Source organism: Perna viridis, chromosome 12 (assembly GCF_037379345.1).
Source record: "Perna viridis isolate PV_CMFRI_1.1 ecotype Kerala chromosome 12, ASM3737934v1, whole genome shotgun sequence".
In the NCBI taxonomy this organism is placed as follows: Eukaryota; Metazoa; Mollusca; class Bivalvia; order Mytilida; family Mytilidae; genus Perna; species Perna viridis.
In genome coordinates this window covers 4,905,545-4,924,557 of record NC_142456.1, presented here as the reverse complement: position 1 = coordinate 4,924,557, position 19,013 = coordinate 4,905,545, and the positions used below count along the sequence as shown (strand labels likewise).

The window sequence follows — 19,013 nt, the reverse complement described above, 5'->3', positions numbered from 1 at the left end:
TTGAAATTCCGGAAGTGGCTTGCACACCCACTGAGCACGCTTGATTTTTGAGCCAAGTGTGGTATAAATCGAATAAACGGTATCTGAGAAATCGCCAGGAATATTAACGTGCAGAAGAAAAAGTACAATAATGATAATTATTAAAATTTACGTTTCCACGAAACGTGTAGAAGTCGCCTCCGTTTCCTGATCCGTCTTTTGAGAAACGTATCGTCAGATGAACTGCTTCTTATTAATCGAGGTAGCGTAAAGAACCTTGATATCAAATTCGTCGACATCGAGCAACTTTGAATTTTTCATCGAGGTGGCGGCCATTTGGAAAATGGCTGACAAACGTCGATGCGCGGTTCAAATTTTCAAATGAAATGCAGATTCTAAATCGGGGTGGGGTGTCTTAAACAACCTATATATCAATTTTCAGAAATATCGGACAATTCTGAATTTTCGAACGCGTTGGCGACCATTTTGAAAATGGCTGTCGCCGTCGATACGCAGTTCAAATTATCAAAAGAGCCAAAGATTCTTAATTGGGGTGTCTTAAAGAACCTATATATCACGACTTGTGTTTCGTAATTTCGTTTAGCCCATTGAGCTTAATGTATACACCAAATTTCGTTAAATTCTGATCAGCGGTTTTTGAGATATATGATGTTCCAATTTCCGGTGTAAAAATGGGTACCTTCAGTCCGGCGGCCATTTTGAAAAAAATGACGGCAGCTTGAATTTTCTTTTTAATGTTCTGCATCCATCGAAGAATAGTTCTAACATCTTGAAAAGTTTCATCTCAATCGAACCAGCCACTTTTGAGAAAAAGAGCGGACACTTTCAACAATTTTAATGACAGGAGAATTAAAATAATAATAATAATAATAATAATAATAATAATAATAATAAAAGAAACACAGTAAAAACAATAAGTCGCCGCTACTTCGTGGTCGGCGACTTAATAATAATAATAATAAGAAGAAACAGAGCAAAAACAATGAGTGGCAAAACTTCGTTTTGGCGACTTAATAATAATAATAATAATAATAATAATAATAATAATAAGAAGAAGAAGAAGAAGAAGAAGAAGAGGAAACGGAGCAAAAACAATAAGTCGCAAAACTTCGTTTTGGCGACTTAATAATAATAATAATATGGAACACAGTAAAAACAATATGGCACCGCCACTTCGTGGTCAGCAACTTAATAAAACAAATTCATAAACAATAAAATGCCATTAGTAAAATTGTAATGAAATCTGAAAAATCCATTTTTATCCATGTGCAACATTAAAACTGATTTATTCAAAGTGTCATAGTTTTCCTTTCCTCTTTCGATTACCCCGAACTTGACTTTTTATGAACGACTCCGCGGGTGTTTCCAGAAAAGCAGAGGACGCTTAAGCTACCGGAGCACCTAGTCCATGCCACCAGTTTTTTGTTGAAGCCCAGCTGCTCATTTGCTTTTTTTTTTACTTCGTATGTTTAATTTTAGTTACTTTATGTTCTTTGTTATGTATGTTTTCCATGTCTATTTTTTGTACCTGGATTACATTCTTTTTAATTACCGTTATAACCTTGGTTCCCTTGATTACGCTTTTATATTGGTCGTCAGAGTATTACGAAATGGGTCTTTTATTTGAAACAGAGAGATCACAAAAACATAGCTGTTTGTTTAATTCTAGAAATGTAACTGGTGAAATTATTTTTTACACTTACTGTACTGTCTTAAGTAATAAAATTGCTGAGCTTTGAAATTCAATTTTCTAACAATTACTTTATTCTATGTTTTCATACAACCATGAAAAAATATTAAAGGAAAGTAAGCAGACTTTACCGGTAACTAGGAAATAGGTGTCATAGTGAAAAATTCCAAAATAAACGCCATGTACCAAAATGAATTCATTTGGGTAAGTAGAAGCCAATTAATCTTTGTTGAAATTGTGTAATGTTTGACGAACACAGGAAGAGACCAGGACTTTGTCCCACTATAACCACAAAGTTCATTACTGATATATCATTAAGAAAAACAATTGAACTATGGAAAAACGCTGTTTAAACAACTTTGCTGATATGATCTTATTAACATATAAAAGAAAAATAGTTTATTTTTGTAATGCAATTTTAATTATCAATTTTGCCAAGGAAATTATCTAGGTTGTTAATTTAATTAAGAAAAAAACTGTTTGGTATTCCTATATAAAGAAACCTTCTGCTTATTTCGAACTTTGGATTCTTGACCATTATCCAAAATAAAAATGTATTAATTATTACTATGATTTATTTAAGAGGATCGCCGGAGTTCACGCAAAAAACAGGCAATGGGTGACACATGACGAATTTTCTTTTAAAAAAAATCAACTCTCTCATGTCACAAATGCATCCTTTCTAAAAGTTAAATATTGGTTTTTAATTAACTGCAACAATAAAAGAGATTGATTGATTGTTGTGGTTTAACGTCCGAGCAGCAATATTTCAGCTATATTCAGACGATGAACATGAAATGGATGATAAAATGAACATGAAATGAAAATTGGGATGGGACACAAGGATGATAGGGTCAACAAATTTTGATCGCCACAAGACGAAAGGGAGGGATGGGTAGGGTCGGGCAATTTAGCCTTCTGTGGCGGAGCGCAAAGGTTCCTACTGCTATTGAATACCACAACAGGGTTTTTGAACGTGCGCGGAACGTGGCTAATTTCCAAACACGGTGCACCACTATGGTTTGCGGTCAGGTTTTCCGTATTATAGCCCGACAACCCCAGCATGTAACACGCCAGGGGTACCCCATTCCATTCCAATATTTTTCTGAGCCATACACTTTAGATTAAAAAAAAGATTTGTACTATTGAACATACATATGGTATTACATGTATTTACATGCGCATTGGAACAAAAATTTCAATGGCATTGAAATTAACATGTGCCGCCCATATCATAGTAATTGCATGGCTTCTACATTGATGGCTTTGTAATAATTTAATATAATCTTATTTCAATTTAATAAGAAATTTTTCCTACATATTTCTACTTGTTAGATATTTATCATCCCATGAAATGGGAAATTAGTGATTGAACATAACGTACGCGCGGTGGAAATTGAAGTTCAAGGGCTGATAATTCAGCTTTAATCCTTGACAGTTTGAGTACCTTGTCTACAAAGATGCAACATTCATATCATTTGCATGAGATTTGTTTGTTTTTGTTTGTGCTTTATTGGAAATAAAACGAAAAACACGATATGTATTTCTAGCATTGGACGAAACAATATCGGTGAATTGAGTTCAAGTTTTTTTTAGTATTTCCGTGTATTTTAGTTTTTTTAACTTTTGCCTATTTCCATGCTCTGTCTTTCTCTGGACTCAACGGTTGTTGTATGGTTGCAAAACTACTAAAAGCAGATACACAAAAATACAAAGTACAAACGAAACCAATAAAAGGGGAAAAAGGAAACTCACAAGAACAAACGCGAAAGTATAAAAACCAAAAATATAAGCAGAACTGTAAATAAAAATAAATGAAAAGAAAAAACTAATTAATTATATCTTAATGAGTTTTTGTTCAACAGTTGTTTTATAATATTGAAATTAAATTTTGACATCGCTGAAGCTGTATCTGAACCAGTGCAGTTAATAAAGTCATAAAATAATACTTCTGGTCTCGATTTCACAAAATGTCGTAAGTGTGAAATTGAACTTAAATTATGACGTCACAATACAATTTTAGTTTATTACGTCATTACTTATGATCAACTTTACACTTACGACTTTTTGTGAAATCGACGCCTGGTAACCGCCAGTTATTTGAAAAGCTGCTCAAACACATTCATTGTACATCAAATTCATTGGGAAATGTTAAAGACGCTTTTGAAGAAAAACCCAGTTATAATTTTTTAATTTAGTGTGCGACACAACTTATAAAACGATAGCATTTCCTTAATATTTCTTACTGATGTTTAAACACAATATATGCCAGGATCAAGTCCACGATGCATGTTTAATTGCGTAAATTATTACTTGTTTTTCCCTTTTTTCGTATTTCTTAAAGAATTTCTAGATATGTATTACCACAAATGTTGATGGACAAATTGTGCCATTACCGAAATGCGTCTTTAATTGTGTATTTTCGGTTTATCTTTCTAAATGGAACCCTAAAATAGTTATCTGATTTAGGCTAAACAAAACCTTAAATTTTAAGACAATAACATTTCGAAACATTCTTACAATATACCGATGACGTCTCAAATGGATGTTTAATTGTGTAATTTCTCTGTCTTGTATAGTTTCGTCGTATACTGTAAACGTAAACGTGACAGAAAATCGCGAAAATATTACACGAACAAATTATCCTTAACACTATATTATGCATATCATTTTGGGATTCTGCGAAAAATTGATACCCGCAATAATGCTCACTTGACAGAATTCGCAAAAATTAGCTATCGCGAAAATTAAAACATTTACAGTAATTTCGAAATATTTCTTGCCGATAATGTTTACGGACAAGACTTGCCTTAAACGAATTACGTGTTTAATTGTGTAATTTCAGTTATGCCTTCTAAATAAAACCCTTTAGAGATTATTTGAATTATGGTACAACAAACCGTTAACTGGTGATCTGATTTCTGGTACCACACACCTTTTATATTATGTCTTAAGATGATAGAATGTTTCTTACGAAAACAAAAAAATCTGATTTATTGGAAACAAATCCCGAATCTAAAGCCTGCTTAAGTATGATTGCAGTGTCTAAAAATATTCATCGGGTTGTATTGTTAATGAAACACGTGTTACATCTATTGCGTGAGACATTAAATGAAATCAGTTTAAGATGGCATTAGAACGAAATGAGCACAAAAATGAAGCAAATTAAAACAAAATATGATGTATGATTAATTTACAAAACTTCACTCTAATAATGATTTCTTGTTTCGTGTGACCTATTCTTTGCTGAACAACTTACATGTATTTAGAAATGAATGAAAAGCCGCGACTTTATTTTAAAATAGAAAAAGCTTATGGCCAACGATCTATCATTTACAGGAAATACAATGTAGCTACACATGTTATCAGGGTCTTTATATCGAGTACCAACTGGAACAATGAAAGTATAAAAGACATTACAGCAAACAACTGCAGATGAATTTAGTTTTGGCATATTAATTTTGTTTTCGTGTGTGTGTGTGTGTGTGTGTTTGTGTGCTAGCATCTACTTACTTTTTCAACAAACGGTCGGCATTCCAATGGGAACAATTGTGCACCTTTACTTGCTGACCTTTTCCGTCAATTTCATGAGGCTGACTTTATAGCTGATCTGATCCAAAAGATAGAATATCGTTTGGCTAGATTCTTTAATCTCAGTTTTCGCTATACAGATGACGTATTATCTTTAAACAAACCTAATTTCGGGGATGTGATACATCGCATCTATCCCCCCCCCAAAAAAAACAAAAAAACTTGAGTTAAAGGATACTACAGACAATGTGAAGTCAGCCTCATACCTTGACCTGCACTTAGAAATCGATGGTAAAGGAAAACTATTGACCAAACTTTACGACAAACGTGATGACTTTTCATTCAAAATCGTCAACTTTCCTTTCATCTGTGGCAACATCTCTTCAGTAACTGCTATGGAGTGTTCATATCACAAATTACACGTTATGCCAGAGCTTGCCGAAACTACGCAGACTTTTTGTATCGAGCTAGAACTCTAACAAGTAGGCTTCTGGAACAGGGTTATGTTGCTACAAGATTGAAGTCATCACTACAGAAGTTTTATGGTCATCATCATGAACTCATGGATTGTTATATTGTATCCATCTGCACCATGAAAACTGATTTATTCAATCGCTATAGTTTTCCTTTCCTCGTTTGTCTACCCTGGGCTGGTGTTTCTAGAAAAGCAGAGGACGCTTACCCTACCGGTGCACCTGGTCCATGGTCCCAGTTTTTAGTGGAGTCCGAGTTCCTCATTTGCTTTTTTTTATTTTGTATGCATGATTTTAGTTACTTCATGTTCTTTGTTGTGTATGTCTTTTTTCAATATGTCTCGTCTTTGTCCCTGGATTACATTCTTTTGATTACCGCTTTAACGTTTGTTCCCTTGATTACTCTTTTAATCAATCTCTGACGATAATGTTGGACTCTTGGGCAAGGCATTAAACAAATTATGTTCACCAACAATTCTTTCCACTATTTTGTTATTTCATTAGTTCTACTTTGTAAGTATTCGAGGTGGTGAAGCAACACGGGGAGTTAAATAAGGTTATAATTAAATGTGAAAAGAATCATACTTGTGTTTTCGAAATTTAAAATACTTAATCCACAAGAATGCCTGTTAGGATAACTATGAAACGTTTTTTATTGTTGCTTCCAAATGAAATATTCATGTAACTTTATACAATGTTTATAAAGTTCGATTCGTTCCTTTGTTGGGAGAAAAATAATTCTTATTCTAATCCGTTGAGACTGCTTGCTGAGGACTAAATATGAATTAAAATACACATTTAAAACTTTCCCTGAATGCTAAAGCATTTATTTGTCGTTAAAGGAATAATTTATCAAACAAATTGTTTTTTGGTGAAGAAATTTCGAGGGGGAAATGCACACCCTTCATGTGAATATAAAGAAATCATGGTTTAAAGGTCAAGGAATCAACAATAACATTTAAATAGTATGGTGTTGAATAGATGCATCCACAATGTGTGAAAACTATGAGATTTTCACTTTTGAAAAAGTACCAAATAACTTCGAAATATGATACAATTGTAATGAACGCCTTAAATTCACCCTTGTTCTTACTTATGATGAGCCATCATTTGTCCAGTCAATTCTCTTCCAAATCCTTTTCTAAGCTGATTAACAAATGTAAAAGCTAATTAACTATAAGAATTAGCAACTCTTGCTTTAGAAAAACAAATAGAAAATCGTACAAAATTTCCAAAAACATAATCGATCTCGAACAAACTTTCCTTATATTGACTTTTGCCACTACTTTCCAATATCCACAGAGAAAACATGAATATCCCAAATAAATCAACGCTGCTTTTTTTAGTTATAAATGATAGGATACCAAGATATAAGATCATTGTCATATGAACAAAAAAATCATACATTGTGAAATATTGTATAATAAATGTTCAGGATCCAACAAAGCGAAAACAAAGTTGCCTAAACGCAAAACAAAGATCATATTTTTCTTTATATAAATAATATATATCAATAACATCAGTAGGACCATACATGAAAACGCATAATACAACAAAAAGATACAAAGGTACACACAGAACAGCCGAATATAACTACAATGGTACAGGCATATGTATCGGAAATATGAGAAATTCTTGAGTTTTGTAGACAACCCGTTGTGCTGCTCTTTGAATGTTTGCTGAAAGAGGACAATTTATTTATGGAGGTCAGTTGTCTCATTAAACAAGTAGCCGTAATTGAGTGATAGAGGACAGTTGTTCTATTCAGCTATAAACCGTATGGGTTTCGCGCGTATGAAACCCGTCTAAAACCACCATTTCTATCGACAATGCAAGTACTTATCAGGACAATTGCAGAAGTTTACTTTTTGTCCCTGAAATTGGCTTTGTTATATAAAATAAATGTTTTCGGCTAATTCCCTTTGTCTAGAAATTGCCTTTAGTATTATTACTTCCCTCAAACGAACAGTAGTTTTCTAATATATTCTTTTCAAAGCACAAATAGCGGTTTAAAATTGTCCATTGCGTGAGATAAAATATACATTTCCCCTGTTTAAGATTTTTTAAGAGCAGAATCAAATGTAACACATTTGTTAAATAATAAACATGAAATATACATAATTTACAACGCTGCATAGTATTAGTTTTAACCGATCTCAACCTTGCTATGTAAAGCGTGACATGCCAGTTAAGTGATGAATTAAAAAGCTAGTCTCGATAGATACTGAACAAATATTCCAAAGTCCAATAAGTTGTACAGTTGAATAAAACAAAACAGGTTTGTACATTTCTATGTCATACTTTAATTGAACCATGTAATAAACATCAAAGTTTTTTGAAAGGAAAATGATGTCATCATTCTTATAGAGAATAGTCGATAATCACGATTATTTACTTGTCAACATTCTTTGCATTACATCGTTCTATACCAATATCAATATCGAATTGTACATTTCTCGAAAACTATTGTCTCATTTTTTTTTCAAATCTAAAGATATCACCACCATATATTGAACCTGTCTTTATTATTTGAAATCAGATATTACTACAAAGGCTATTATTTCGAAATACGGTATTCGTGGTGCAATGATTTATATTGGTAAGTATGGATAATCTCAGACCGGATGGTATATTGTGCTTGTTTCTAGAGTTCATATATATGTGTGTACAAATCTATGTAACACACAATCAACACAAAATTATAATTCAATATTTGTTGATCTGTATATCGTTATTTTCAAGATCATCTAAGTTTCTCTAATTTCCACAAAGTTCAAGATCGTTAGCTATACTCACATGTGTAAAAGATGGTCTCAAGTCCTACCGAGGTACTTGTTACTCCCGTAGTGGTCTTAATACAATGCGGATCCTGAACAAATTGCACGATTGATATCAGAATATAGTAGCATAAAACCTTTATTATTAAAAAATTATTTAAATTCTATTCCTCATACTCAGTTAAAGTCCCGACTCCAAGAGTAATCAAGGGAACCAAGGTTATGGCGGTAATCAAAATAATGTAATCCAGGGACAAAGACCAGACATGGAAAACAGACATACAAAACAAAGAACATAAAGTAACTAAAATCATACATACAAAATAACAAAAGCAAATGAGCACCTCGAACTCCACTAAAAACTGGGAGCATGGACCAGGTGCACCGGTAGGGTAAGCGTCAAACGTTATCTGCTTTTCTAAAAACACCCGCCGAGTTGCACATAAAAAGTCCGGGATAGACATACGAGGAATGGAAAACTATGAAAAACATGATACATCGTTATGTTTTTTCCAAGGAACACGGTACACCTAGATATATATATATAGTATTGGCAGATATTCTTCATACTATGAAGACAGTGCAGGTCCGGGTGTCAAAAGAATAGGCCTGCAGCAGCGCTAAGCTTGTCGTAAAAGGCGATTAAATAGTGCTCAGAACCCTAGCCAGGGGCTAGGGCGCTCTGCCCACAGAGCAACTGGGATGTGTGCCCTAGGTGGTGGAATGGGGTACCCCTGGCGTGTTACATGCTGGGGTTGTCAGGCTATAATACGGAAAAGCTGACTGCAAACCATAGTGGTGCACCGTGTTGGGAAAGATGCCACGTTCCTCGCACGTGAAAGAACCCTACTGTGGTATTCTCCCGGAGTAGGAACCATAGAGCTCCGCCACAGGAGGCTAAATTGCCCAACCCTGCCCACCACTCCCTATTTCCAGTGGCAATCAAAATTTGTCGACCCTATTGTCCATGTGTCCCATCCCTTTTTCATTTCATAATCGTTTCATGTTCATTTTGTCATCAATTTCATATTCATCGTCTGAATATAGCTGAAATATTGCTGCTCGGACGTTAAACCCCAACAAACAAACAAACAATCATACTATGAAAAAAAACGGTTCCAAATCATCTTCCAAAAACAGACTAGTTTGTTAAATGCGTCTTAGTTTCCTTTTCTCTTTTGACTACCCTGGACTTGACTTTTGATGAGCAGCTCGGCGGGTGTTTCTAGAAAAAAAAAACGCTTAGGGTGCTCCTGGTCCTTACTCCTAGTTTTAAGTGGAATTCGAGTTGCTCATTTACTTTAGTTTCTTCGTGCGTATTATTTTGGTTATTTCATGTTCTTTGTGTGTCTGTTTTCAAATGGAACACATTGTGCTCCTATACTTGTTGACTTTTCCCTTTACTCTTATGATATTGACTTTACATTTGATCTAATCCGAAAGAACGAATATCGTTTAGCTAGATCCTTTAATCTCACTTTCCGCTATATGGATGACGTATTATCTTAATACAATCCTAATTTCGAGGATTTGAGACCCGTGCAGGTCCGGGTGTCAAAAGAATAGGCCTGCAGAGGCGCTAAGCTTGTCGTAAAAGGCGACTAAATAGTGCACAGAAACCTAGCCGGGGGGTAAGGGCGCTCTGCCCACAGAGCAACTGGGTTGTGCGCCCCAGGTGGTGGAATGGAGTAATAAAACGGAAAAGCTGACTGCAAACCATAGTGGTGCACCGTTTTGGGAAAGATGCCACGTTCCTCGCACGTTAATAAACCCTACTGTGGTATTCATCAGGAGTAGGAACCATAGGGCTCCGCCACAGGAGGCTAAATTGCCCGTCCCTATCCACCTCTCCCTATTTCCAGTGGCAATCAAAATTTGCCGACCCTCTTGTCCTTGTGTCCCATCCCATATTTCATTTCATCATCATATCATGTTCATTTTATCATCCACTTCATATTCATCGCTCCCCGTGCAGGTCCGGGTGTTAAAAGAATAGGCCTGCAGCAGCGCTAAGCTTGTCGTATAAGGCGACTAAATAGTGGTCAGAAACCTAGCCGGGGGCTAGGCGCTCTGCCCACAGAGCAGCTAGGATGTGTGCCCCAGGTGGTGGAATGGGGTACCCCTGGCGTGATACATGCTGGGGTTGTCAGGCTATAATACGGAAAACCTGACCGCAAACCATAGTGGTGCACCGTGTTGGGAAAGAGGCCACGTTCCTCGCACGTTAAAGAACCCTGCTGGGGTATTCGATAGGAGAAGGAACCTTTGTGCTCCGCCACAGGAGGCTAAATTGCCCGACCTTACCCATCCCCCCTTTTCAGTGGCAATCAAAATTTGTCGACCCGACTATCCTTGTGACCCATCCTTTTTTTTTCATTTCATGTTCATTTTATCATCCATTTCATGATCATTGTCTGAATATAGCTGGAATATTTCTGCTCGGACGTTAAACCCCAACAAACAAACAAACAAACATATTCATCTCCTGAATATAGCTGAAATATTGCTGCTCAGGCGTTAAACCTCAACAAACAAATTTCGAGGATTTGATACATCGCACGTATCCCAAAGAACTTGAACTAATGGATACTACAAAAACTGAAAAGTCAGACTCTATCTTTACCTACACTTAGAAATCGATAGTAAGGGAAAACTGTTGACCAAACTTTACGACAAACCTGATGACTTTTCATTCAATATTGTCAACCTTCCTTTCATCTGTGGCAACATTCCTTCAGCACCTGCGTATGAAGTGTTCATATCAGAACTCATACGTTATGCAAGCGCTCGCCGAAACTATGCAGACTTTTTGTATCGCGCTAGACTTTTAACAGGTAGGCTTTTCTGGAACAGGGTTATGTTGCTACAAGATTAAAGTCATCACTGCAGAAGTTTTATGGTCGTCATCATGAACTCGTGGATCGTTACGGTGTATCCATCTGCGCCATGAAAATGATTTGGTCAACGTGTCATAGTTTCCCTTTCCTCTTTCTTTTACCTCGACTTGACTTTTTATGAGCAACACGGCGGGTATTGCAAGAAAAGCAGAGGCCGCTTACCCTACCAGTACACATGATCCCTGCTCCTAGTTTTTTAGTGGAGTCAAAATTGCTCATTTGCTTTAGTTTCTTTGTATGAATTATTTTAGTTACTTTATGTTTGTTGTATATGTCTTTTGTCAATTTGTCTGGTCTTTGTCCCTGGATTACATTTTTTTTTTATTACGGCTAGAACCTTGGTTCCCTTGATTACTCTTTCAATATCTTGCCTTTGGTTGTTCACATTTCTTTTTTGTTTTCGTTAGAATCTTTGTTCATTTGATTGCACTTTGTACATTGTCAAATCAATGTTACAACGCACCTTAATATAAATACGAATGCAATAATAAATGTGTAGTGAGTAGTTTTCTGGATCATATACTTACTTATTATTTGACACTGCAGAAGGCCATGTGTTGGTTAAAATATATCTCAAATATCTTAAAACATATTTATATTTATATTATATAAATATATTCAGTAGTATTGACACATTTCTATAGACCTATATAAATCTACCTGTATATATGACATGTGGCTTGCACAAAAGCTGCTTGTACAATACTATATTGTCATTTTCCTTGGACTTGTTAGTTTTATGTACTTCTTGGACGGCTAGATATTTCCGATATTACACCATAGACTATGGGTAATGAACCTATGATATGAAAACTTCGCCGTTGCGTTTCGTTGTTGTGTGATTGTATATCACTTGCTCATTTGCTTTTGTTACTTTTTATGTATGATTTTAGTTACTTTATGTTCATTGTTGTGTATGTCTGTCTTCCATGTCTAGTCTTTGTCCCTGAATTACATTCTTTTGATTACCGCTATAACCGTGGTTCCCTTGATTACTCTTTCTATAATACCTGATTTCCCGAAAGTAATGTGTGGCGTTGTTCCAACATATGCCAAGGAAATCATGGCGAAATGTGTTTTATAACTCCTGAAAGTTGAATTTCGCAAAATATTAACTCGTGTTATTTGTTTTCAACATCATAACATATTCGCTGAGGCCCGTTTATATGATTTTGAAATTAAATAACTTGAGTTGGTATTCTACTTTATTCAACTTTCTCTGATTATAAAACCTATAAATATTGACAGTTTTGTGTACCTTGCTTCAACGAGGTAGTTTCCGATATGCAAACGACCACTATTTGTCAAAAGTACTCTGAATCTTTCATCAGATTTAGAACCTTAACAATTAGGAAGCATGACTTACAGAAAGCGCTATTCTCAACCTTCTGGGGTCATATCAATTCAGTCTCCTATTTTGGAGATTGATACACTTACTTTTGTTATTCATTTAGTTGTTTTAATGTGAAGATTTGTTTTTCTACATTTGTCATGTTGTTATTCCCGATGTATTTTTGTCAACGAATTCTCCCTCTTTGTGCCAGATGTATTGATACCCCTGAAACAAAAATAAAAATTAGTTCATTCATAATATATTTTTTCCGATTGCTACAGAGTTTGAATTTTGAAACCAATATTTGGAATGTGACGTTTAATTTGGATTATGACCAAAAAAAAAAAAAAAAACATAATACCGAAGAAGAGTGTTTTTTAAAGGTTTGTCCTTGATCTGTACGGACTGGTATTTCAATGTGTTGTTCTCGTAAAAAATGGTTCAAATAGTTCAGAGTAAATAACTCCTTAAATAATAAATCATAATATGAAATCAATTATAAAACGGTCGTTTTAAGTTACCAATACTTATTTCACTTTGACCTAAGAATTACCGAGGGACTGAATTCAGTATGACAGGAAGTGACAAGCTATGTTTAGAAATGGGAACCTTCAACCGCAGACAAGTCTTCGCAAGTCTATAAGGACGGATGATACGTTGTCCCAATTCTATAAGGACCTAGGACAACACATGACTTAAAACCATTGAAATTTCTATCGATTGCATTTGTATAGATATATTTTCTAACAGGTTGCATATGCCTTTGATATGTTCAATGAGACGAATGTACCTCTATCCTATCATAAATAGCTAATTCGTTGTTTGCCATAGAGGGTACAGGACACACACAATATTAAGGCCACGTGTGGTCAACTTACCAATCAAATACTCGATTTTTTTTACAATGACAACGTACTGACAATTTCAGACGTAAACATTACCGTAAATTTATTTCACATCTTTCGGTAACATTTCATGATTTAGTGTATAATATGACAGGAAAATTGTTGCGCATTTTATTATATTCTGTCGATGCCATGAACATATCAATACGTATTGTTGAAGTCAATCTTCAATATTTAATAAAAATGCTCCGACAAATATTCGGTTCCAACATTAAAAAATACTTACCAGTTGATAACACTATGAATAAATGAGATCGCAGGCGTTTCACTTTGTCATGTTAACCAACTAAAGCGGTTTTAAACAACGAGTTGCTGTTGGAACATGCATTATTGTCAAACAAATGTGTATTTTATGGACTTGTTATATTTCCGTTGTGCTCGAATGAAGGACATTATTTACAATAAAACTTATGTTTCTCTGACATATGTAATTGCTGGTGGTAATAAAGGCACATGATACATGTACTTATATTATGTTGGAGATGCTATATAACGTACATAACATGATATTTTCACTTAATCAAGGAAAGGATAGAAGTATTCTTAAATCAAAAATTATAAGTACATCTTTATTGTAGTAGTGCATTTTATACTCGAAAAAAAGTTTAATGAACATCATAATACATATGTATTGTTAGTATTGTTTTGTTTGTAATATAATTATCCCTAAAAATAAATTGTAAATGAACATTTTATGAATTTAACATTGATATGTTTATTGCTGTTCTTGTTTACAGAACATTTTTGTAGTTTAATATCTTTAATTAAATTTGCTTTATTTTTTTACTTTTTTCTATTAAGGTAATTTGGCCTCGTGTGTCGGAAACGTTTTGTTCCCCTGCTGCACTTTTCTGGTCATCTGCCCGTCTTTCATTATGATATGGGACATCATTTAGGACTTATGCAACGATAACATCGTGTGTTTGCCGACTGTTTTTTTTACCATACACTGAAATTGGGACGTTAAATAACATTTGTGAATATTGCTTCCAGATTTTGTATCTAACCATAAAATGAAACTTTAGTAAAATATGTTAGTTTGCAACAAAGCATATGCAAACTATGTCCAAAATGTTTTCAGGCAGGGATCGTGAGAATGCAATAGAAACAATAATCTATGACTCTATTGCGACACGTTACACCATGTTAGTTGTACATTCAACATGCTCATTTATGTAGCAAATAACAAAAATCATTGGAATTTATATACTCGCTTTTCTCCACACAACTTAAGACTGTTGATCATGATTCCTCCGATATAATTGTTAATTCCACTTTTCAATTCAATAAAAACCTATCTGGGTATTTCGTTGTAAAAGATGCATGCATGTTATTTGACGAGAAATTGACTTTTCTATTTTTGGCATTATATATAAACCATGTATATGACCCTTTTAAACACCTCAAATAATTGCTAGAAATGATATTAACAAGAAAATATATCCACATATGTATCATATATCTCCACGAATCGTGTTTCGTTTATGCAATTCGACACCGGTTAAAAGAACTATAGACAGATGTCTGTTTAATGAGTAGGATTTGTAGCGACAATGTTCTCCTGTTGCTCTGTTTTAGCATCTGAGTTTATTTCCCTTTTTTTTTTAGTAGGTAGGGTCATTGCTGCCATTCTCTGTATATATCTATACATATATGAGTCTAAAGGATTGTACAACGATACCGATAAAGATGTTAACACACTATAATAAAATATATAATGGGCAAAATTTTCAGTCAACAAATGACCTTCTGCAGTGCCAGTGTGTATGAAAGTAAATGGTCTGTGAACACAACTCACTACCTAATCAGGTGAATACCTGTGACGTATAAAGTTTTACCAACAGTAACAAAGATCTTGAACATTGTGCTATGGACACACGTTGTGTGTTGATCTTGAATACTGAACTATAAAACAAAAAAATATTTACAAACACTGTTATAAGAAACTATACAAAATAGGAAGAACTTAATGTTTTTTGTCAATTCTATGTGGGTGTAAAACACGGAGTTCTTTTATCCAAAATCCGTCCCGCTTCACTCTCTGTAGATTGCACCAGATCGTGTTTTGTTCCATGATGAAGATTTTCATTTTCATATATATATATATATATCTGGAGCGATCGTTTCCCTCGTTCACTTACATATGGGTATTTTGCTTTTCTGAATAGAAATAAAATGCACATATGACTGCCATGTCTGGAGTCTTGAAACTGTAACATTAACAAATATAAATATATACATGTTCGTTACTTCTTAATGTATGATCTTTTTAAACAGCACGACCTTTACCATTAAAATGCTCTTTCCGTAAAACCAGAAGCCATATTTAACAACATGTTGTTAAATTCAGTTAGAAAAAATAATTACTAGGAATGTGCACTGGCATTCAGAAGAAAAAGTGCTAATAAACAATTAAGTGCCAGTCCCTGTAAGAATCAGCCAGTGGGTGAAACATGGTATGAAAAAAAACCCCATCACTTTGATAGTGTAATGTTGCTATTTGCACCATCAGAATCAAGGAAAGAAGATGGTGGAAAATTGGGTACTAATGTCATTGAAATGCAATGAAAACGAACATTTCAAGGGCAGGCAACTCTGTCAAAAACCTCATTTATCTTACATTCTATTGACAAAATTCTGTGCAAAGCCATTGATGCAGAGAAAAAATAATGGTCTTTTCAAATAGAGAAAATATCCTTGAGTGATATTACATTATCAGATCGGTGGGGTTTTGACATGCATGATTCTGATTTTGTTCCCATTTTGCCTGATTCTTACAAACACTTACATTTAAACAAAGAGTGTCTCCCGTGTGATAACAAATATTCACAATACAACGACAAATCCTCAAACCACACGATGAAAACATCAGCGCTAGACTGTGGTTTAAATATCAATATCATTCTAACATCGCAGATTATCATTGGGAATAACTACGATGTGACAATCGCTATATGTCCGGCCAGTTAACGTGTAATTACGATTTATTCTCAGTAATTTTGTTCAATTATGATTTGTTTTGCGGTTAATACAAAATATGAAATTAGGAATGTAATGCCACGCATGCACAATTTGACTGGTAAACTACAGGAAAAAGCAATTGAGTAAAGTTGAAATATTTTATAAACGGGAAAATTCAGAATATTGAAACTGGTGGATTTTGGTATAATGAGACAAAATTTGTCACCAGTTATTCAGTGAATATAAACGGTATTGAAGAAAAATGAAGAACCTAATTTTATTTATCTTTTTATGGATATTATTCATCTTAATTGAAATTGAAGGTAAGTCCTTATTTTTTATTGTTGTTGTATCTTTGGAATGTAGACTGGTTTTCTTAAGGTTTCATAATGGTCAAGAACAAAATCTTTCAACTCATCTGACCAGCCTGCAGATGTAAATGAAGTACACCCCTTGAATAACAATAAAAAATAATGAATACGCCTCAAAGGACAAGGTACACATGTATATTAAATTATTACAACGGTGTTTAATGAAACAAATATGAACCTAATCTTTCCTATATAATGACGTAGTTGTATAGTCTACAATTGAACACACAAATTATAAGGACTTCAATGGGTCATATTTCGTGAGTTGACAAAATTTCGTTGGTGTAATAATTTTGTGGTTTCACTACAGTTTTACAATGTCATAAAAACAACAACAAAAAAATACATTTTCTTGAGAATTTGATTTTGTAGTTTTACCGGAATATGCAATAAGCGAAATTTTTCAAAAACAAAAATGAATAGAATATGACAATTGTATTCAAATAAAACACCATTTATGATAAAACATTCTGACACGCACTGACATATGCAATTTATGGATAGAATCGAGATTTGTGAATGAATATAAGTTGCTGTAGCTTATCATTTTGTTCTAAAAATGCAAACACATGAATTGAGGTATAAATGATTTTTTTGAAAGGCATAACTCAGTAAAATGCATATAGTTTTGTTGTTTGTACGTGTATGGCTGGTATTTATCGTTTCTATATTTGATAGTTATAAGGTTGAAAATTGGATTTAAAAATAGCATGGAAATATATGATAATAAAATAGGAATACATTTTGCTGGAATACACCGTCTCGCACTAGAGACAAATTAGGTTTCAACATGAGATAAATATTGAAGTGTTCAGAGCAGGTGTGTGTGTTCATTCAAGGAAGTCTTCTCTGTTCAAAATAACCGCTGTTGATCTCTGCATCACTGGATATGATTTCTGTCTCAGGAATGTTCTTTTGTAGTGCATTTCTTAGAAAATTTAAACATTTCAACAAGACGTTTCCTTGATTTTGATCATACAAATATGTAAATTACACAATCAAACTGGTGGTTAACGTTTTTTATACTTTGATTTACCCACTGTGTGACTCTTACATAGACTGATACTTCAACGTAAGCACTAAACTTTGCAAATGTTGTATTGGAAATTTAACAAGAGCATAATTTTGTGGTTGATTCTGAGCAGATTAATACAGTTTACACATAATAACTGATAACACATCACAATCTACCAAGTTAATAACGTCAAATCGACTTTTCGGTCGGTGAAATTTGTCTGCTTTGAAATATTATACCTTTTTACCTAATTCGTGTGATTGACAACTATAGTTAGAAGCATCGACCAGGATAAACCTCTCATATCATGATGTATCGGATATGAGGGTCAGGAAAAGGGAATGAAAATATAAGAAGGTATTCTTAAATAGTAATTAAGGGAACAAAGGTTCGAGAGGTAAGAAAGGAATCATTTTCCGTTCCAGACAACAAAATATGGTTTTAATTTTAATAAAAGCCATACAGGATTTAAGAACGTATGGTTTTTTTTTTTCAATAAGCCTTATTAATTTGCCTATCAAAGGTATAAAAAGGTAGCTTTCTTTAGAAGGAATAAGGATAATTGCCTAATATGTTTTTCCTTGTCCAAAGTTCTGTTTTACGGACGATTTGTTTACAAAAAAATGGCAAATTAATCTTAAAGTTATTTGCTGCAAACTAATTTGGAAGAACTATATAAGGTTATCTGTGCTTAATCAAAGTTCTGACTTGTTCTTTTTGATTTTATCAGGCATGGCACCGACACTAAAGGGTAATATTATTCAAGCAAGATTAAAAGTTTAAAAGGTTAGAGAAGAAACAACAAGTACAGACATTAAAAACAGACATTAACGACTTTTTGTTGAAGGCCCTCGCAGCACAATACATATGTTACATTATATATTAAGACCTCTCTGAACTGATCTTTAAAAAACAAAACAAAACAATCAAAACATGATATCTTGAGGGTTTAAGAGTGTGTTTGTATAAGTTTTAATGCATGTTTAATCTTTATTAATCGAATATATGTCTAAACCGAACAAATTTTACAGCTTCAATTTTAGTGTGATTTAGACAAGCT

The 19,013-nt window shown here is 34.0% G+C and overlaps 1 protein-coding gene across 1 annotated transcript in view; it reads left to right on the top strand.

Annotated features, from left to right (window-relative positions):
• Nucleotides 1-16,458: 16,458 nt before the first annotated feature.
• LOC148600940 (uncharacterized) overlaps nucleotides 16,459-19,013 on the top strand; it is a 123,667-nt gene continuing 121,112 nt past the window's right edge. Inside the window, exon 1 of the mRNA XM_088555041.1 lies at nucleotides 16,459-16,890. Coding sequence (XP_088411167.1) covers nucleotides 16,830-16,890 — 61 coding nt within the window. The 5' untranslated portion in view covers nucleotides 16,459-16,829. The remainder of the gene's footprint in view (nucleotides 16,891-19,013) is intronic.